The sequence below is a fragment of the Acomys minous genome, assembly GCF_964271855.1.
Source record: "Acomys minous genome assembly, chromosome: 19".
Classification (NCBI taxonomy): Eukaryota; Metazoa; Chordata; class Mammalia; order Rodentia; family Muridae; genus Acomys; species Acomys minous.
The window spans coordinates 60,866,659-60,881,136 of NC_140499.1; the positions used below are offsets into that span (position 1 = coordinate 60,866,659).

At 51.5% G+C, this 14,478-nt stretch overlaps 2 protein-coding genes across 3 annotated transcripts; both read right to left on the bottom strand.

Annotated features, from left to right (window-relative positions):
• Positions 1-1,964: 1,964 nt before the first annotated feature.
• Positions 1,965-9,120, bottom strand: RAB25 (RAB25, member RAS oncogene family). The gene is made up of 5 exons (XM_084768753.1): positions 8,833-9,120; positions 6,308-6,503; positions 3,790-3,983; positions 3,003-3,083; positions 1,965-2,301 (listed from the first exon to the last, which is right to left on the bottom strand). The coding sequence occupies exons 1-5, from the start codon at positions 8,873-8,875 to the stop codon at positions 2,174-2,176; spliced, it is 642 nt and encodes a 213-aa protein (XP_084624879.1). The 5' UTR covers positions 8,876-9,120; the 3' UTR covers positions 1,965-2,173.
• Positions 9,121-11,159: 2,039 nt separating this feature from the next.
• LAMTOR2 (late endosomal/lysosomal adaptor, MAPK and MTOR activator 2) lies at positions 11,160-14,464 on the bottom strand. 2 transcript variants are annotated; one of them, XM_084768754.1, is made up of 4 exons: positions 14,292-14,464; positions 13,829-13,991; positions 11,583-11,753; positions 11,160-11,341 (listed from the first exon to the last, which is right to left on the bottom strand). In XM_084768754.1, exons 1-4 carry the CDS (start codon positions 14,357-14,359, stop codon positions 11,285-11,287), a joined length of 459 nt encoding a protein of 152 aa, XP_084624880.1. In that variant the 5' UTR covers positions 14,360-14,464; the 3' UTR covers positions 11,160-11,284. The 2 variants fall into 2 exon arrangements, with proteins under 2 accessions (XP_084624880.1, XP_084624881.1); XM_084768755.1 differs by having other exon boundaries at positions 11,583-11,672; positions 14,292-14,457.
• Positions 14,465-14,478: the final 14 nt, after the last annotated feature.

Here is a 14,478-nt window from a genome sequence, read left to right on the forward strand (position 1 = left end):
AGAATCCTTAGGTTTTTAAGTGTGGAACAAGTACATGGGGCGACTCTGTCCCAGAGTCTTTGCAAGGGTACACACTGGTCATCTGAAGCCAGGTGAGGCCAGGCAGAGAGAGCCTGGCCCTCTGTTGGGACGTCCCTGCTCCTGATGTCCAACCCTCCCAAGGTCGCTTCTCCCAGGCCACCCCGAGGAAGTCATTGAAGTCACCTCAGTCCACATTGGTTCAAGAGCCAAGTGTAGCTGCTATTCCACAAACGAGCATAGGCAGATGCTTGGCACCTCAGACTTGGCAGCACCGCTGCAGCAATGGAAGTGGCCATACCATCTCAAGTGCTGTTTTCCTTCACATGTGTAATGGATTTTGTTTGTTTGTTTTTATTTTTTGACACAGGGTCTCTAGCTCAGTCTGGCCTTAAACTAAACAGCCATCTTGCTGCCTCCGGTTGCCCAAGACTGCATGCACCACCGCTCCTGGTGGCTTAAAGTTAACATCCCAAGAAAGACTTCCTCTTTAGGAAGTAGGGTACAGGTACTGTCCTTACGGGCCTGGGAGAAACCACCCCACCCCACCCCTCCAAAAAAAAAGTACAGAGATAAAAGTGTGCAGGGAACTTGGGTGACCCCAGAGAAACCCTTGTGTCCCGGCTTCCCTCTGTTCACATAGGGATCACCCACAAGGCTACATCACATCACCTTCCCCACTAGAAACCGGAAGCCTGGCTTTTGCATGTGAGAAATAAGCATTTTTTTAAGCACTTGCCTTCCATCAGCCCCAGCTGGCAATCAGATCAGGATGGGGAGAGGCCTGTTGGCTTTAGTTTGAGCAGGCAGTAGAGCAGTGATTGGCAATGCCACTTCATGACCCTAGAGCCCAAACACAAGCTCCCTCTCCCCGATGTATTACTTCTCACCCCATCTAGAGACTAGAAGTCCTCTTGCCCTTTTGCCCTAGGACCCTCCCATAGTTTGAGATGGTAGCATCTGGGAGGGGGGGGGGAATTTCCCCTTGCCTACCTGAGGGTGAGTGCTTAGGGGGGGCCAGGTGGTTGGGTGGAAACAAGCCCTGGGGCAGGGAGGATGGTCTCTCCACTGTAGAAAGTAGAGTAGGATCGTGGTCAGACTTAATTTGAGGCATCTAGTGACTCGTACAAATCACCAAGGAAGATTTCGAATGCAAAATAAAGGTGGGAAATAAAATAGACCCAATGCGTAATCAAGTCAGAGTGATGTTGCACACGACGCAGAGACACCAAGAAGGGGGGAGGGTTAATGTATTAAATGTGCTATTGAGAAGTTAATTTTATTAAAAGTATTATTACTTAAAGGCTCTGTCTTTCACTGTTTGCCAGTTGGATCTTGGGTAGCAATGGCAGTGGGGTGCTCTGGTGTGGGGGGGAGTGGCTGTCTCCAGGGTTCCCTGCCATCATCCCCTGCTTGGACAGCCATCTCTTGGCTCCCTGGAAAAGAGGTTGAGAGACAAAAGCCTTTCTCCCTACTCTACCTAGTTCAGTTCCTCCCGTTTAGGGACAGGAGAAAGCCTGGATGGGACGCTTGCCTCCCAGTCTTAGGAACCCTCCTCAGTACACATTCCAGGCTGGCCTGCTTCCTAAGATCTTGCCCTGGGCATTGGAGTGACCTCAGTTCTTGGCACCAGGGCTTTGGGTACCAGATGGTGCTGGAGGATGGTTTCTTTTGTTTTGCCTTCCAAATACCCCTCCCTTCCACACAATCTTCCACCACCACCCCCACCTGCCCTAGGGGTTGGCAGAGGGAAAGGGTAGGCAACTCCGGCCCCCTTGGCACTTTCCCCAGACTACAGAACTCCAGAAGCAGGCCCTGAGGGCCAGTGCATGTGATGAGGATGACAGAAAGGGATCAGGGACTCGGAGGAAGAGTCAAAGTTGGGAGGGCAGCACAGACAATTCCAATCCGACAAGGAACAGATGGAAGGCAGCGGGGTGGCCAGGCATGATACAAAACAGCTTTATTTGAGGGCCCGAGCCCGTGAGGGGTGTGGACAGATGATGGAGACATGTGGTAGGGCACAATGACGCTGGGTACTTGTGAACAGGGGCTTGAGGATTAGGGGTATGTCCTGCGGTAGTGGGGGAGGGGGCAGGGAAGGCGGAGAACCCAAAGGCTGAGGGCAGGGGCACGGTGCTGACCCTGGCTGAAGTCAGAGGTTGATGCAGCAGGCCCTCTTCTCCCCAGGGCCAGCATCCTGCCCTGCTTGGACATTACCCAGGGTGATAGCACTGGTCCGGGCGTTGTTCTGCCTCTGCTTGGACACCTTTTCAAAGATCTCTAAGGACAAAGGGCATTAATCAGGCCAGAAGTTTAATGTCACACTTTGGAGCACAGGTGTCCACTCTGGAAAGAGTTTTTGCTAGAAAAAAGTTTTTTTTTTGTTTCGTTTTTTTGTTTTGTTTTGTTTTTCGAGACAGAGTTTCTCTGTGTGATTTTGGCTGTCCTGGACTCGCTTTGTAGGCCAGGCTGGTCTCGAACTTACTGAGATCCTCCTGCCTCTGGAACAAAGGAGTTTTAATACCTGGTCTTGTCCATCTTCCTGGGTAGACACAGAAGCCAGACTCAGCTCCATTAAAAAAAGGAGACTTTCAGCCGGGCGTGATGGCGCACGCCTTTAATCCCAGCAATCGGGAGGCAGAGGCAGGAGGATCACTGTGAGTTTGAGGCCAGCTTGGTCTACAAAGCAGGTCCAGGACAGCCAAGGCTACACAGAGAAACCCTGTCTCAAAAAATCAAAAACAAGGAGGCTTTCACTGGACATGGTGATCCACGCCTTTAATCCCAACACTCAGGAGGCAGAGGCAGGTGAATTGCTATGAGTTCGAGGCCAGCCTGGTCTACAAAGCGAGTCTAGGACAGCCAAGGCTACACAGAGAAACCCTGTCTTGAAAAACCAAGAGTGGGGGGAAGGGAGGTGGGACCAGTGGCTCTGAGGAGGCTGGAGGACGGTGGAGTACCCACTGCGGGTAGGTGCTCACCTTTGAGGACAGTCTGAAAGGCTAGCTCAACATTGGTGGAGTCCAGGGCTGAGGTCTCCAGGAACAGCAGACCATTGTTTTCTGCCAGGAAGGGAAACACACGTTAGTCGTGGAGCTATGGCAACAGTAATAACATTTATGCTCTTTTTTTTTCCCCCTTTAAGACTTTAATTATGTATTTATTTTATGTATGAGTGCTCTGCCTGCAATGTACACCTGCATGCCAGAAGAGGGCATCAGAGTCCCAGTATATATGGTTGCGAGCCACCATGTGGTTGTCAGGAGTTGAACTCGGGACCTCTGGAAGAGCGGACAGTGCTCTTAACTACTGAGCCATCTCTCCAGGCCAAGTAACAACATTGATCTAATGCTCTTTCCTATAACCAAAGCCCTTGGTAGATAGTAGCTTATTTAATCCTTTATACAATCTATATAACGTAGGCTCTTTTAGGAAAGAGCTAGAAATCCAGAGAGGAGGAAGGAAGAAGGAGCCCCCTGCAGTCTCTGACCAAGAGGAGGCTGGAAGCTGTCCCCTAAACCACCACAGCCGACAGACTGCTACACCCAGAGAGCTTCTGGGGAGACGGCCACCAGGAGCCCACAAAGGTGTGTCTCTGAGTATTCCAGGGTGAGATTGTCTTAAAATCAACTGTGAGTGACTGCCAGTGAAGATGGTCTCACAGCAAGGAGGCGCGAGGGAGGACCAAAGCAGTGAGCCGTGTGAGGGAAGACCACTCAAGGCCCTGACCGTATGGACAGTTGACAAGGAGTCAGACTGAGCTCTCACCAGCGAACATGCAGGCCTCCTCAGTGGGCACCTCCCGGGCCTGGCTGAGGTCACTTTTATTTCCCACAAGCATGACAACAATAGTAGCCTCTGCGTGGTCATAGAGCTCCTTTAGCCAGCGTTCCACGACAGCGTAGGTCTGGTGCTTGGTTAGGTCGAATACCAGGAGTGCCCCTACGGCTCCACGGTAGTACCTGCATGGGGGTGCAAGGGAGGGATGGACAGAGACTAGATGGGGCTCTCAGGCTCAGCCCCGGAGCACCGAAATGCCTGACATCAGTGTGCCAGCGATCGGGGAGGACTCTGACCCCTGCACGGCACTCAAGGCTCCCGTGTGTGTGTGTGCGCCTGTGTGTGCCGCAGGGATGCTGGTCTCACAGTCTCTGAAGCTTCACCTCCCTGCTCCAAACCCCCACCAGCTCCAACTCCGCAAAGGCACTTTGCTCCCACAATCCTTTGCCTGACTTCAGCTCTGCCCACCCACCAATGCCTGTGTCAACTCAAAGTATGCCAATGAGGGCCCAGCACTCGGGAGGCAGAGGCAGGCGGATCTCTGTGAGTTGGAGGCCAGCCTGGTCTAAAAAGTGAGTCCAGGACAGCCAAGGCTACACAGAGAAACCCTGTCTTGAAAAACCAAAAAAAAAAAAAAAAAAAAAGTATGGCCCTGGATCCTCCACCTTTGATGTTTTCCTCACACCTCCTCATCTAGAGGCCTCGTCTGCTGGCATCTTTCCAGGGTGAGTTTGTTGGACCAGCACCTGGCCTGAATTCCTACAGACATGCAGCCTCTTTTGGGAGCTTCTGAGTTCAAAAGGCTGTCCGGCCCCTACACACAAGACAGGCATTCTCTGTGTTTATTCCTGGCTGTCCTAGAACTCACCTTGTAGACCAGGCTAGTCTTGAACTCACAGAGATCTACCTGTTTCTGCCTTCCATGTGTTAGGATTAAAGGCGTGTGCCACCACTCCTGGCCAAAAGGCTGTCTTAAGACTGAGTGACGGAGCTGGAGAAATGGCTCAGTGGTTAAGAGCGCTGCCGGCTCTTCCTAAAGGTCTTGAGTTCAGTTCCCACCAACCACATGGTGGCTCACAACCATCTGTAATGTGATCTGGCCTAAAGGTGTATCTGCAGGAAGAACACTCAATACATAACAATAATAAATAAATATTTTTAAAAAAGACTGAGTGACATCTGATTATTCCTTGTTTTGTTTTGAGACAAGAACTCAATATGTAGCCCAGGCTAGCCTCAAACTCAAGGCAATCCTTCTGCTTCAGCTGGCATTAGAGGCATGAACCACCATATCTGGTTTATTACTAGTTTAGTTGTTTATTTATTTATTTTGGGTTTTTAAGACAGGGTTTCTCTGTGTAGCCTTGGCTGTCCTGGACTCTTTGTAGACCAGGCTGGCCTCCAACTCACAGAGATCCACCTGCCTCTGCCTCCCAAAGTCCTGGGATTACATGCGTGCGCCACCACGCCCAGCTCTATTCCTAGTTTATAAATAAATCAACCAAGTCTTCCAAGAGGTGAAGTAATCAAGGGTGGGTGTCGCCGTAATAATAACTCTTGCTTCCTGCTTCCTGTCTCTTGCGGATTCTCTCTTCCACCAAACATGATAGACTACATTTCAGACAGTTGAACCTGACAGGGTCAGGAGAGACTGTGGATATGGTGCCAGATGGCCTAGTTTTCTGAGGCTTTATAAACTGAATACTCCAAACAGAAGATGTGCTTGGTATACAGGAAGCCATAAATTCAATTTCAAGTATAATTCATCTACCCACCAATCAATCAACCAACCAATCAAATTTTTAAAAATGGTGATTAGAGCCGGGTGGTGGTGGCGGCGGCGGCGGCGGCGGCGGCGGCGCACGCCTTTAATCCCAGCATTTGGGAGGCAGAGGCAGGTGGATCACTGTGAGTTCGAGGCCAGCCTGGTCTACAAAGAGAGTCCAGGACAGCCAAGACTACACAGAGAAACTCTGTCTTGAAATAAACAAGGAAAAAAAAGGAGGGGGTGGGGAGTAGAGCATTGTGCTGAAGTGAGGGGGCGCTCTTAATCCACACACCAATTTAAACAGGGATGGATTATATTATAGCACCTCACTTCCTGTAATACTTTTTTTTTTCTTTCTTCCAGACAGGGTTTCTCTGTGTAGCCTTGGCTGTCCTAGACTCACTTTGTAAACCAGGCTGGCCTCGAACTCACAGTGATCTGCCTGCCTCTGCCTCCGGAGTGCTGGGATTAAAGGCGTGAATGCCGGGTATAAGGTGCTTTGTATCTCCCCCGCACATGAGAGGCTTAGTAAGTGGGGCCATGACTTGTGTTAATGATCATTCCATCCTCTCTGTTGGCCAATCACAGCACTTGTGTCTCCGTGATTTCCACCCCAGGGAACACACAACAATCTCCTGCCTCCTCCCGTCCTCTCCCACATCTCTTGTCCATAGGAGAGTCCTGGTTTCCCAGGGTCTTCACAACACCCCCCCACCCCCACCCCAGGCCTGGGCTCACGCAGAGGTGATGGCTCGGTATCGCTCCAGGCCAGCAGTGTCCCAGATCTGTGCCTTGATAGTAGAGGTGCCCAGCATTACAGTGCGGGTGGAGAACTCAACCCCGATGGTGGTGCGGCTGTCGTGGCTGAACTCATTACGGGTGAACCGGGACAGCAGATTGGTCTTGCCCACGCCTGACTCGCCGATCAGCACCACTGAAGAAGTGGGGAGAGAGGACGGAGCTCAGAAAAGCTACAAGAGAATGGGTCTCTTCCAGGCGGAGGCTGAGGCTGGCCATACTGCACAGGACGTCTGTCTGCGGGGTAGGGGGACAGGAACGTTTGAGCCAGGGGCTGCTGAGACAGCAAGGGCGGCCTGACAGAGTAACAGGAACAGCTGTGCGCTGGGCTCAGAGCACATGTGGAAAGGTTACAAGACAGGGCATGTGAATGAATTAGGACAAAAGCATGGGAGGTGTGGGGGTGCACATTTCTGGACTAGGGAGCATGGGAAAGTTGCTGGTGTCTGTATGTGAGCCGGAAGGATGAGGAAGAGGAGCTTGAGTGTATTGTATGATCACATGGAAGACTAAGGCTAAGGGTGGCAGGGGCACTTCTGTAGGTAAGAGGAAGGGTGTGTGTGTGTGTGTGTGTGTGTGTGTGTATGTGTGTGCACGTGTGCGTGTGTTACTTCTTTCCTTTGTTTCCTTTGCTAGGAGAAGCATCCCCATCCATCTGTCCCCAGCCCTGTCATCTGTCCCACTGGCGTTGTGGCCTTTTGAAATTGTTTTAAGATTTATTGATTTTCTGTGAATAAGCATCTTGCTTGTATGTCTGTCTGTCTACCACAAGCGTGCCTGGTGGGGTGTCAGATCCCCTGGAACTGGTTGTGACCACCATGTGGGTACTGGGAATTGAACCTGGGTCCTCTGCAAGAACCACAGTGCTCTCCCCCACTGAGCCACCTCTCCAGCCTCCCTTTATGACCGCTTTTTGGTAGGCTACTTAACTCTCTTCTCCTTAGTTTCCTCCTCTGTAAATTGGAGAGGCCAATGGCTAAGAAGAGTGCTGCCTTCCCACCAGACACCACCCCAAACCTTTAAGTACTTTAAGTAGACTTTGCTATTCCCCCTTTTTTTTTTGTCCTGGGACTAGCTCTGTAGAGATCCACCCGCCTCTGCCTCACGAGTTCTGGGATTAAAGACCACCCGGCGTCTGTTCCCATTTTTATAGACAAGCAAGGCTCCTGCCTAGTAGGTCCATCTCTCTGTACTACACGTGGACAGATGTACTGCCCGCCTCCACCTTTTAGGAAGGACTTGCCCCGCCCCCACACTGCAAGGTGTGAAGGCAGTGGCGGTGACAGCTCACAGTGCACCTGCATAAGTGAGGTGAGCCCTCAAGGACATGGAATGGTGTGCCTCTCCTAAAACAGCTCCATGTGGTACCCCAGGGTCAGTATTCCAAGGGCACCCCAAAGCTCCCTGTTCTCCAACTAGCTCTGAGCTCTCATGGCAGGTGGCTACCTTCTGCTCAATCCTGCTTCCTCCTGCTTACCATCCTATATGGTGACCCATAGCCAGCACAGAATATCCCAGACTTCTCCAGAGTGGCCCTGGCACCCCAACTGTGTTAACAGGTTAGTGCCTGAGAGGCCATGTGACAACTCAAAATGATAGACTGCACCAGGGATGTAAAGATGACTTTGTGAGAACGGAACCTTCTAGGGGCTCCCCAAATGGGAGTCTCTATACCACAGCCACAGCCCCACCAGCTTCCTTGGAAAAATGCCAGGAGTACAGGCTCCCCAGCTTGGCCCAGGGTGGGGCTGAGGTTGGGAGAGGCTGTGGGGTGTGGTGCAAAGGAGAGTGCCACCAGGTCACCTTGCCTTCAAGGAGGTGGCCTGGAGACCCTCAGAGGGACCAAACACTAGGAGTGGAGAATAAGAGAGCAGGAAGGACGCATGCTCATTCTCAGGGGCAGCCCGGTGAACACAGCACCTAGTATCTGTGTCCAAAGACGGTGCAAAAGGCCCTTGCCAGGACTTCAGCCTAGGGGTCCTGTGGAATCCACACACTGCCCCAGAATCATCACACTGTCTCAGTTTTCTTCCAAATGTATCAACTCCCAAAGATGGCTCCATCTCTGCTTCCCTTCCATTCTGTGCACCTGCCGGGAAAGATGACTTTCTCCCTCTGTTCTGCAAGGCCTTTTCTGATGTCTGACTCCTATCTCTTGGGCTTCGTTCGCCGACTGGCATTCCCAGGGATTTGAGCATCTATTAGGGAGTGGGCAGGGAAACCTCATTCGGCAACAGGAAGGAATGATCAGCATCTTTATAGAGAGCACCTGCACCTGTAACCAGACCCGCCATACGCCTCGGAGCCTTTCTCTCCTAGAAAGACGGCTGAATCCGAGTGGGCTCGGGGTGGGGTGGGGTGGGTTCCAAGGAAGAGGTCAAAGGCCAAGAGACCCCTGTCTCCCCTGCAAATAGCCTCTGTCCCACTCTCTCCGAGTTTCTCCCTTTTCAAGAACCCCAACTTACCCTTGAAGACATAATTATAATCTTCGTCTCTTCGGTTCCCCATCTTGGCTCAGCATGAAGTGAAAGTGTTGGCAGGTGCAGAAGTCACAAGTCGGTTTATTGGTTAACTGGCCTCAACTCTCAACTCTTCAGAGACCTGCTCCTAGCTCCCCACTCACTGGGGTGAGGGACACAGGGTGGAGTAGAGGCCCGCAAGAGCCCCGGAGGCTCAGTTCTGGTAAGTTAGGCTACTCTGTGAGAGCTGAGAGGACGGAAGCTGGGAACAGGAAGAGCTAGCCAGCTCGGCTGGGGACCTGGGGCACAGGTGGGTGGAGCTACAATGACGTCAGACAGGTTAGACAGGTTAGGTGCCCACACTCCCTCAAATGGGAGAGCCTGCTCCTAGAGGTAACAGTGGGTGAGGCTGCTGGCTGAGGGCTGAGTGCACTTTGCTGGGTTTCTGGGGCTTGAAAAAGGGGAGCTGGCACTGGACTGAGAGAAACAGACACCTGGCGGGCCAGAAACCTAGTGGCCTCCAGCTGTCCCTTCTCCGGTCTTTGGTAAGAACGCATACTAGGGGCATCAGGGGCAAGAAATGCAAGCTGGGTGCAGCATCTCCCATGCAGCATCTCTCCACAGTGTGGATCTGTGGGAGCTGCACCAGCATGCAGCTTCAAGCCCCTCCTTAACTGCCCTGGGCCAGGGATAGGCAGCATTTCTCACTCAGGTGGAGCCGGGACTCTTCTCTGCATAAGGTACACAGACTTGCTCCCTTCCCAGACAGGGCCGAAAGAGCTAAAAATGTTGACAAATGGGTGCAGACTCTGAAGATGAAGACCCCGAGGCCTTCTGGGGTCTTCAGCTCTTTGTCAGGACTTGAAGCCTTACAGCAAGGCGCCTTGTTTGCAAGGGAGTGCCAGGCTTGCTGGTTGGCCTTGTAATCTCCGGGGAGCTGGGGTGGAGGACCGCTGAAAGTTGGAAACCAGCTTGCATTATGTTGAATTCCAGGCCAACCTGAGCCACATAACAAGACCCTACCTCTTGAAACCTAACTAGGGGCCAGCAAGATAGCTCAGTGAGTAAAGGCACTTCCTCCAAAGCCTGGTGACCCGAGTTTGGCCCCAGGACTGGCAGGGTGGGAGGGAGAATCTGCTCCAAGTTCTCTTCTGACCTCCACACATGTACTGTGGCACACATGCATGCCTCCATGCACACACACAATGAATGATTTTAATACAAAACATATTTAGGAGCTGGGTATGGTGGCGCATGTCTTTAATCCCGGCACTCCAGAGGCAGAGGTGAACGGATCTCTGTGAGTTCGAGGCCAGCCTGATCTACAAAGTGAGTCCAGGACAGCCAAGGCTACACAGAGAAACCCTGTCTCGAAAAACAAAAAACAAACAAACAAACAAAATTTAGGACCAGTGAGATGGCTCAGCACATAAAGATACCTCCAAGTTTGACTACCTTGAGTTCATTCCTTGAGCTCCACATGGTAGAAAGAACCAACTTATGAAAGCTATCTTCTAGCAGGGCAGAGACAGAGGCAGAGGCAGGTGGATCTCTGAGTTTGAGGCCAGCCTGGTCTAGAAAGCAAGTCCAGGCCAGCCAGGGCTACACAGAGAAACTCTATCTCAAAACAAAACAAAAATAAAAAATAAAGGGGCTGGAGAGATGACTCAGAGGTTAAGAGCACTGTCTGCTCTTCTAAAGGTCCTGAGTTCAATTCCCAGCAACCACATGGTGGCTCACAACCATCTATAATGAGATCTGGTGCCTTCTTGCGGCAGGCAGGTGCACATGCGGGCAGAACACTGTATAAATAATAAATAAATCTTTTTTTAAAAGTTGTCTCCTGACTGCCGTGCTTATACTGTAGGACATACCTACCCACATATGTACATGTACCTTATCATGTACACACATACAATAAATTAGTAAATGTAATGGTGAAGAATCTGCATGAAAAAGAAAGAAAAGAAAAGCAGGGCTGGAGAGATGGCTTAACGGTTAAGACTGCTCTTCCAGAGGACCTGGGTTCAAATCCCAGCACCTACATGGCAGCTCACACCTCTCTGTAACACCGTTAGACAAAACACCAATCACCAATACACATAAAATAAAAATAAATACATGTTTTAAAAAGAAAAGAAAAGCAGGAGCAGGAGTTAGGTGAGGCATAGCACTGGAGAAGCTAAGGGCCCTGGGACGCTCTGCCAAGAACCACTGGGAGACTTAGTGATGGGGAGATGAGGGAGCCCAGCTTTGCAGAATACAGAATACCCCACTCCTTCCTACATCCTGAGTCCCTCCACCTAAGAAAGCAGCTGAGTGAGACACAAGGCAAGAGTTGAAATTTATTTGGAAAAAAGCAAAACTCACACCTTCCTGTACCCAGTGCAGTAAGGTGTTTCCAGGGCCCTGCCCCTCCCAACCGCCATCCATTTTGACTCCAGCTTCCGTGACACTGCTATGATGCTGCTACTTGGGTGAGGGGCTCCTCTAGGTACTGCACCAAGGCCTGGGCCTGCAGGGATGTAAGAGCACAAGTCAGACCATGCCGGGCGTATGGTGAGAGGGACCCTCAAACCAGGCTGGCTCTCCACCCTGCACTTAGCAAACACCCAGCCCCTGGCCCTTCCCAGACACGGACGGACGGAGGTGAGATATGAGAACTCCAGAAAGGGGCACATGCAGGGAGGGAGTGGACACAGTCAACAGACACTAGGGCTGAGCCCAGAAAGGTTGGACCAGAAGCATATACTCACCTTGGCCTTGAGCATGCCGAAGCCTACCGTCTCCTTGGCATACATACACAGTAGAAGGTTGGCTACGCGGGTGATGGCTACGCGGCCCTCCTGGAAGGGACGACACGACACACCGGGGCATTCCGCTTGACGCCTTAGTTCCTGCCTTCCCCGGCACTCTGTCTCCCACGACTGGCAGAGCAGGAATCCAACGGGGAAGCACTGCTCAGCGCTTGAGACACGGGGGTCTGGCACTGGATCCTGCTCTGCACAGCCACTTCCTAACCAAGTTATCCTGGATCAGCGGACAGGCTGGACCAGCACGCAGGCCAGAGACACCTAAGGACCCATCCCGTGGAATGGATACCAGAAGGCTTACTCTTTTTTCCCTTTAACCTTTTTTCCCTCTTGTGTAGGCTAGTTGGGTTGTCTAATAAAGTTTAACTGTTAAGAAACAGAGCCTACAGGGGGCTTTCTCTCTAATGCCAAGAACAGGTGAGTGACCAGATCCAATAAGCCGACTTGTGTGTTGCTCTTGCTAAAGACTTAGGTTCGATTCCCAACACCAACACTGTGCTCACAGAAAGTTAACTCTGTATGTACGAGTGTTTTGCCCAGTGTTGTATGTGTGCACCGTGTACATGCACGGTGCTCCCATGGAAACTCAAAGAAGGCATTGAGTCCCTGTACATACAGAATAAAATAAATCCATTTAAAAAGTATAACAAGAAAACCTCCGCCGGGCGTGGTGGCATAGACCTTTAATCCCAGCACTCGGGAGGCAGAGGCAGGCGGATCGCTGTGAGTTCGAGGCCAGCCTGGTCTACAAAGCGAGTCCAGGACAGCCAAGGCTACATAGAGAAACCCTGTCTCGAAAAACCAAAAAAAAAAAGAAAAAGAAAAAGAAAAAAGAAAAAAAAACCCCAAACAACCCAACTTCCATGTCTCCTCTTTTCCCATAGGGGTGACATACATCAAATGAGCAAGAGCAGTAAAGCCTCATGAAGCTTCTTCTACTGTATCAATGTGTGCACGAGGTTCTGATTCAAACCCTGCACCGAGTAGCCGCGGCGCACGCCTTTAATCCCAGCACTCAGGAGGCAGAGGCAGATGGAGCTCTGCGGGTTCCAGGACAGCCTGGTCTACAGAGTGAGTTCCGTAACAGCCAGGACTACACAGAACAACCTTGTCTTGAAGCAAAACAAAACCAAGAAAAATTGTGCCTTTCTGGGACTGGATCTTAGGACCCCCAAAGCACTCTACCACTGAGCTCCACACAATTTTTTGTTTGTTTGTTTGTTTGTTTTGTTTTTCAAGACAGGGTTTCTCTGTGTAACAGCTTTGGCTGTCCTGGAACTCACAGAGATCCACCTGCCTCTGCCTCCCGAGTGCTGGGATTAAAGGCATGTACCACCACACTCAGCTGTAAAATACTTTTCTTATGGCTGGGCGGTAGTTAATGGCTTTGACGTTTCTGCCTTGTTGCACAGGTCCTAGACTTGTCACCCAGTAGAAGTCAGCAATGGTGGGCAGGGGTATAAAGAACGGGCTGCCTGGTCTGGAAACACGGCTTGAGGATTAAGAGAGCACTGTCTGTTCTTCCAGACAACCCAGGCTCAACTTCCAGCACCCACAAAGTAGCTCACAGCTGTACGTAACTCTAAATCCAAAGGTTCCGACACCCTCACTCCAATGCTAAAAGGAAGAGGAGGAGGAGGAGGAAGAAGAGGAGAGGAGAAGGAATGGTCTGCCTGAACTACAACGGAGAACGTTCTGAGCTGCAGTCACCCTGGGGACCAATGACTTGGACCATCACTGTCCAGAAGGCTCAGAACCAGGTGTCTCTCTTTAAACCTATCACCTACAACCTCTCCCCGTTCTGTGATATCCTCCATCTTTACTTTGCAATTGCTGTTGTCAGAAATACTGGCAGAGATCCATCTGCTCAGTCTCTTCAGTGCTGGGACGAGAGGCATAATCCATGTCTGGCACTGTTAGAAATATTCCCCCCAACAGACCACTGCATGGCTTATCACCTTCTCCTTTCCAATCTTCCTCCAGATATAGCAAATGTCACCTTTTCAGTGAGATTAACCCTCACATATGCCTGCACCCTACTCCCTTCCCCCCCCCACCTTCTTTTTAAAAAATATCTATGTTTTACTTATTTGGCAAGGTGCAGTGATGCACATCTGCAACCTCAGCATTCAGGAAGCAGAGGCAGGATGACCGCTGCAAGTTCGAGGGCAGCCTACTTTACTCCATACCATGCAGTCCATGAGGATAAATTTGAGATTGTCTTCATTAAACGCTTGGTTCCCGTTGCGATCGTACGCGGCCCAGATGTTACTGGCGATGGCCGCGGTGACCCGGGCATCTGTGTCTCCATAACCGGAGTAGGCCAGCAGCGACCCTTCATTATTCAGCAGCCTGGCAAGGATGGAGCAGGATAGCAACAAACTCACGAAGAGTGAAAGGCCTGAGCTCCTATCCCAATTCCCGCTACAGGCGCTTTTAGGAAGCAAGGGTCTGAGGCGGATCTATCCAGCTAAGCACTCGTCAACTTCCCTTTTCCAAGGGGGGCCCGGGGCCCTCACGCACGCAGGGTTCCCGAAATTGCAGCCGGCCTCACTAGCCACCTGGTGTAAGACTCCTGCCCTACCCTACAGCAGGCAGCCGAGCGCCGCCCCACTCCAGCGCTCGCCGCTCGGGTCCCTGTAGTGCACTCACAGGGTGCTTTGGACTCCTCCGGTGTTGGCTTGGCTTAGCACCTGTGTCAAAGCCTTGGGGCGCAGCATGCCTGCGGCTCTTAACCCTGACCTGCACCGAGACACTCCAAGCCGTCGCCAGCTGCTCTACACCAGCCACTTCCGGTGGCTCCGAAGCTCAGCAACGAGGTGCCTGGGAGTTGTAGTCT

What these genes read in the sequence shown, in the direction of transcription:
- LAMTOR2 (XM_084768754.1), bottom strand. Translation starts at nt 14,359, where the DNA reads ATGCTGCGCCCCAAGGCTTTGACACAGGTGCTAAGCCAAGCCAACACC. An exon ending in GGAGGAGTCCAAAGCACCCT is followed by an intron (nt 13,992 to 14,291) that starts GTGAGTGCACTA and finishes CATCCTTGCCAG; the next exon opens with GCTGCTGAATAATGAAGGGT. An exon ending in TTATCCTCATGGACTGCATG is followed by an intron (nt 11,754 to 13,828) that starts GTATGGAGTAAA and finishes CTGCTCTGCCAG; the next exon opens with TCGTGGGAGACAGAGTGCCG.
- RAB25 (XM_084768753.1), bottom strand. Translation starts at nt 8,875, where the DNA reads ATGGGGAACCGAAGAGACGAAGATTATAATTATGTCTTCAAGG. An exon ending in TACCGAGCCATCACCTCTGC is followed by an intron (nt 3,984 to 6,307) that starts GTGAGCCCAGGC and finishes ACCCCCATGCAG; the next exon opens with GTACTACCGTGGAGCCGTAG. An exon ending in GGAGGCCTGCATGTTCGCTG is followed by an intron (nt 3,084 to 3,789) that starts GTGAGAGCTCAG and finishes CCTTCCTGGCAG; the next exon opens with AAAACAATGGTCTGCTGTTC.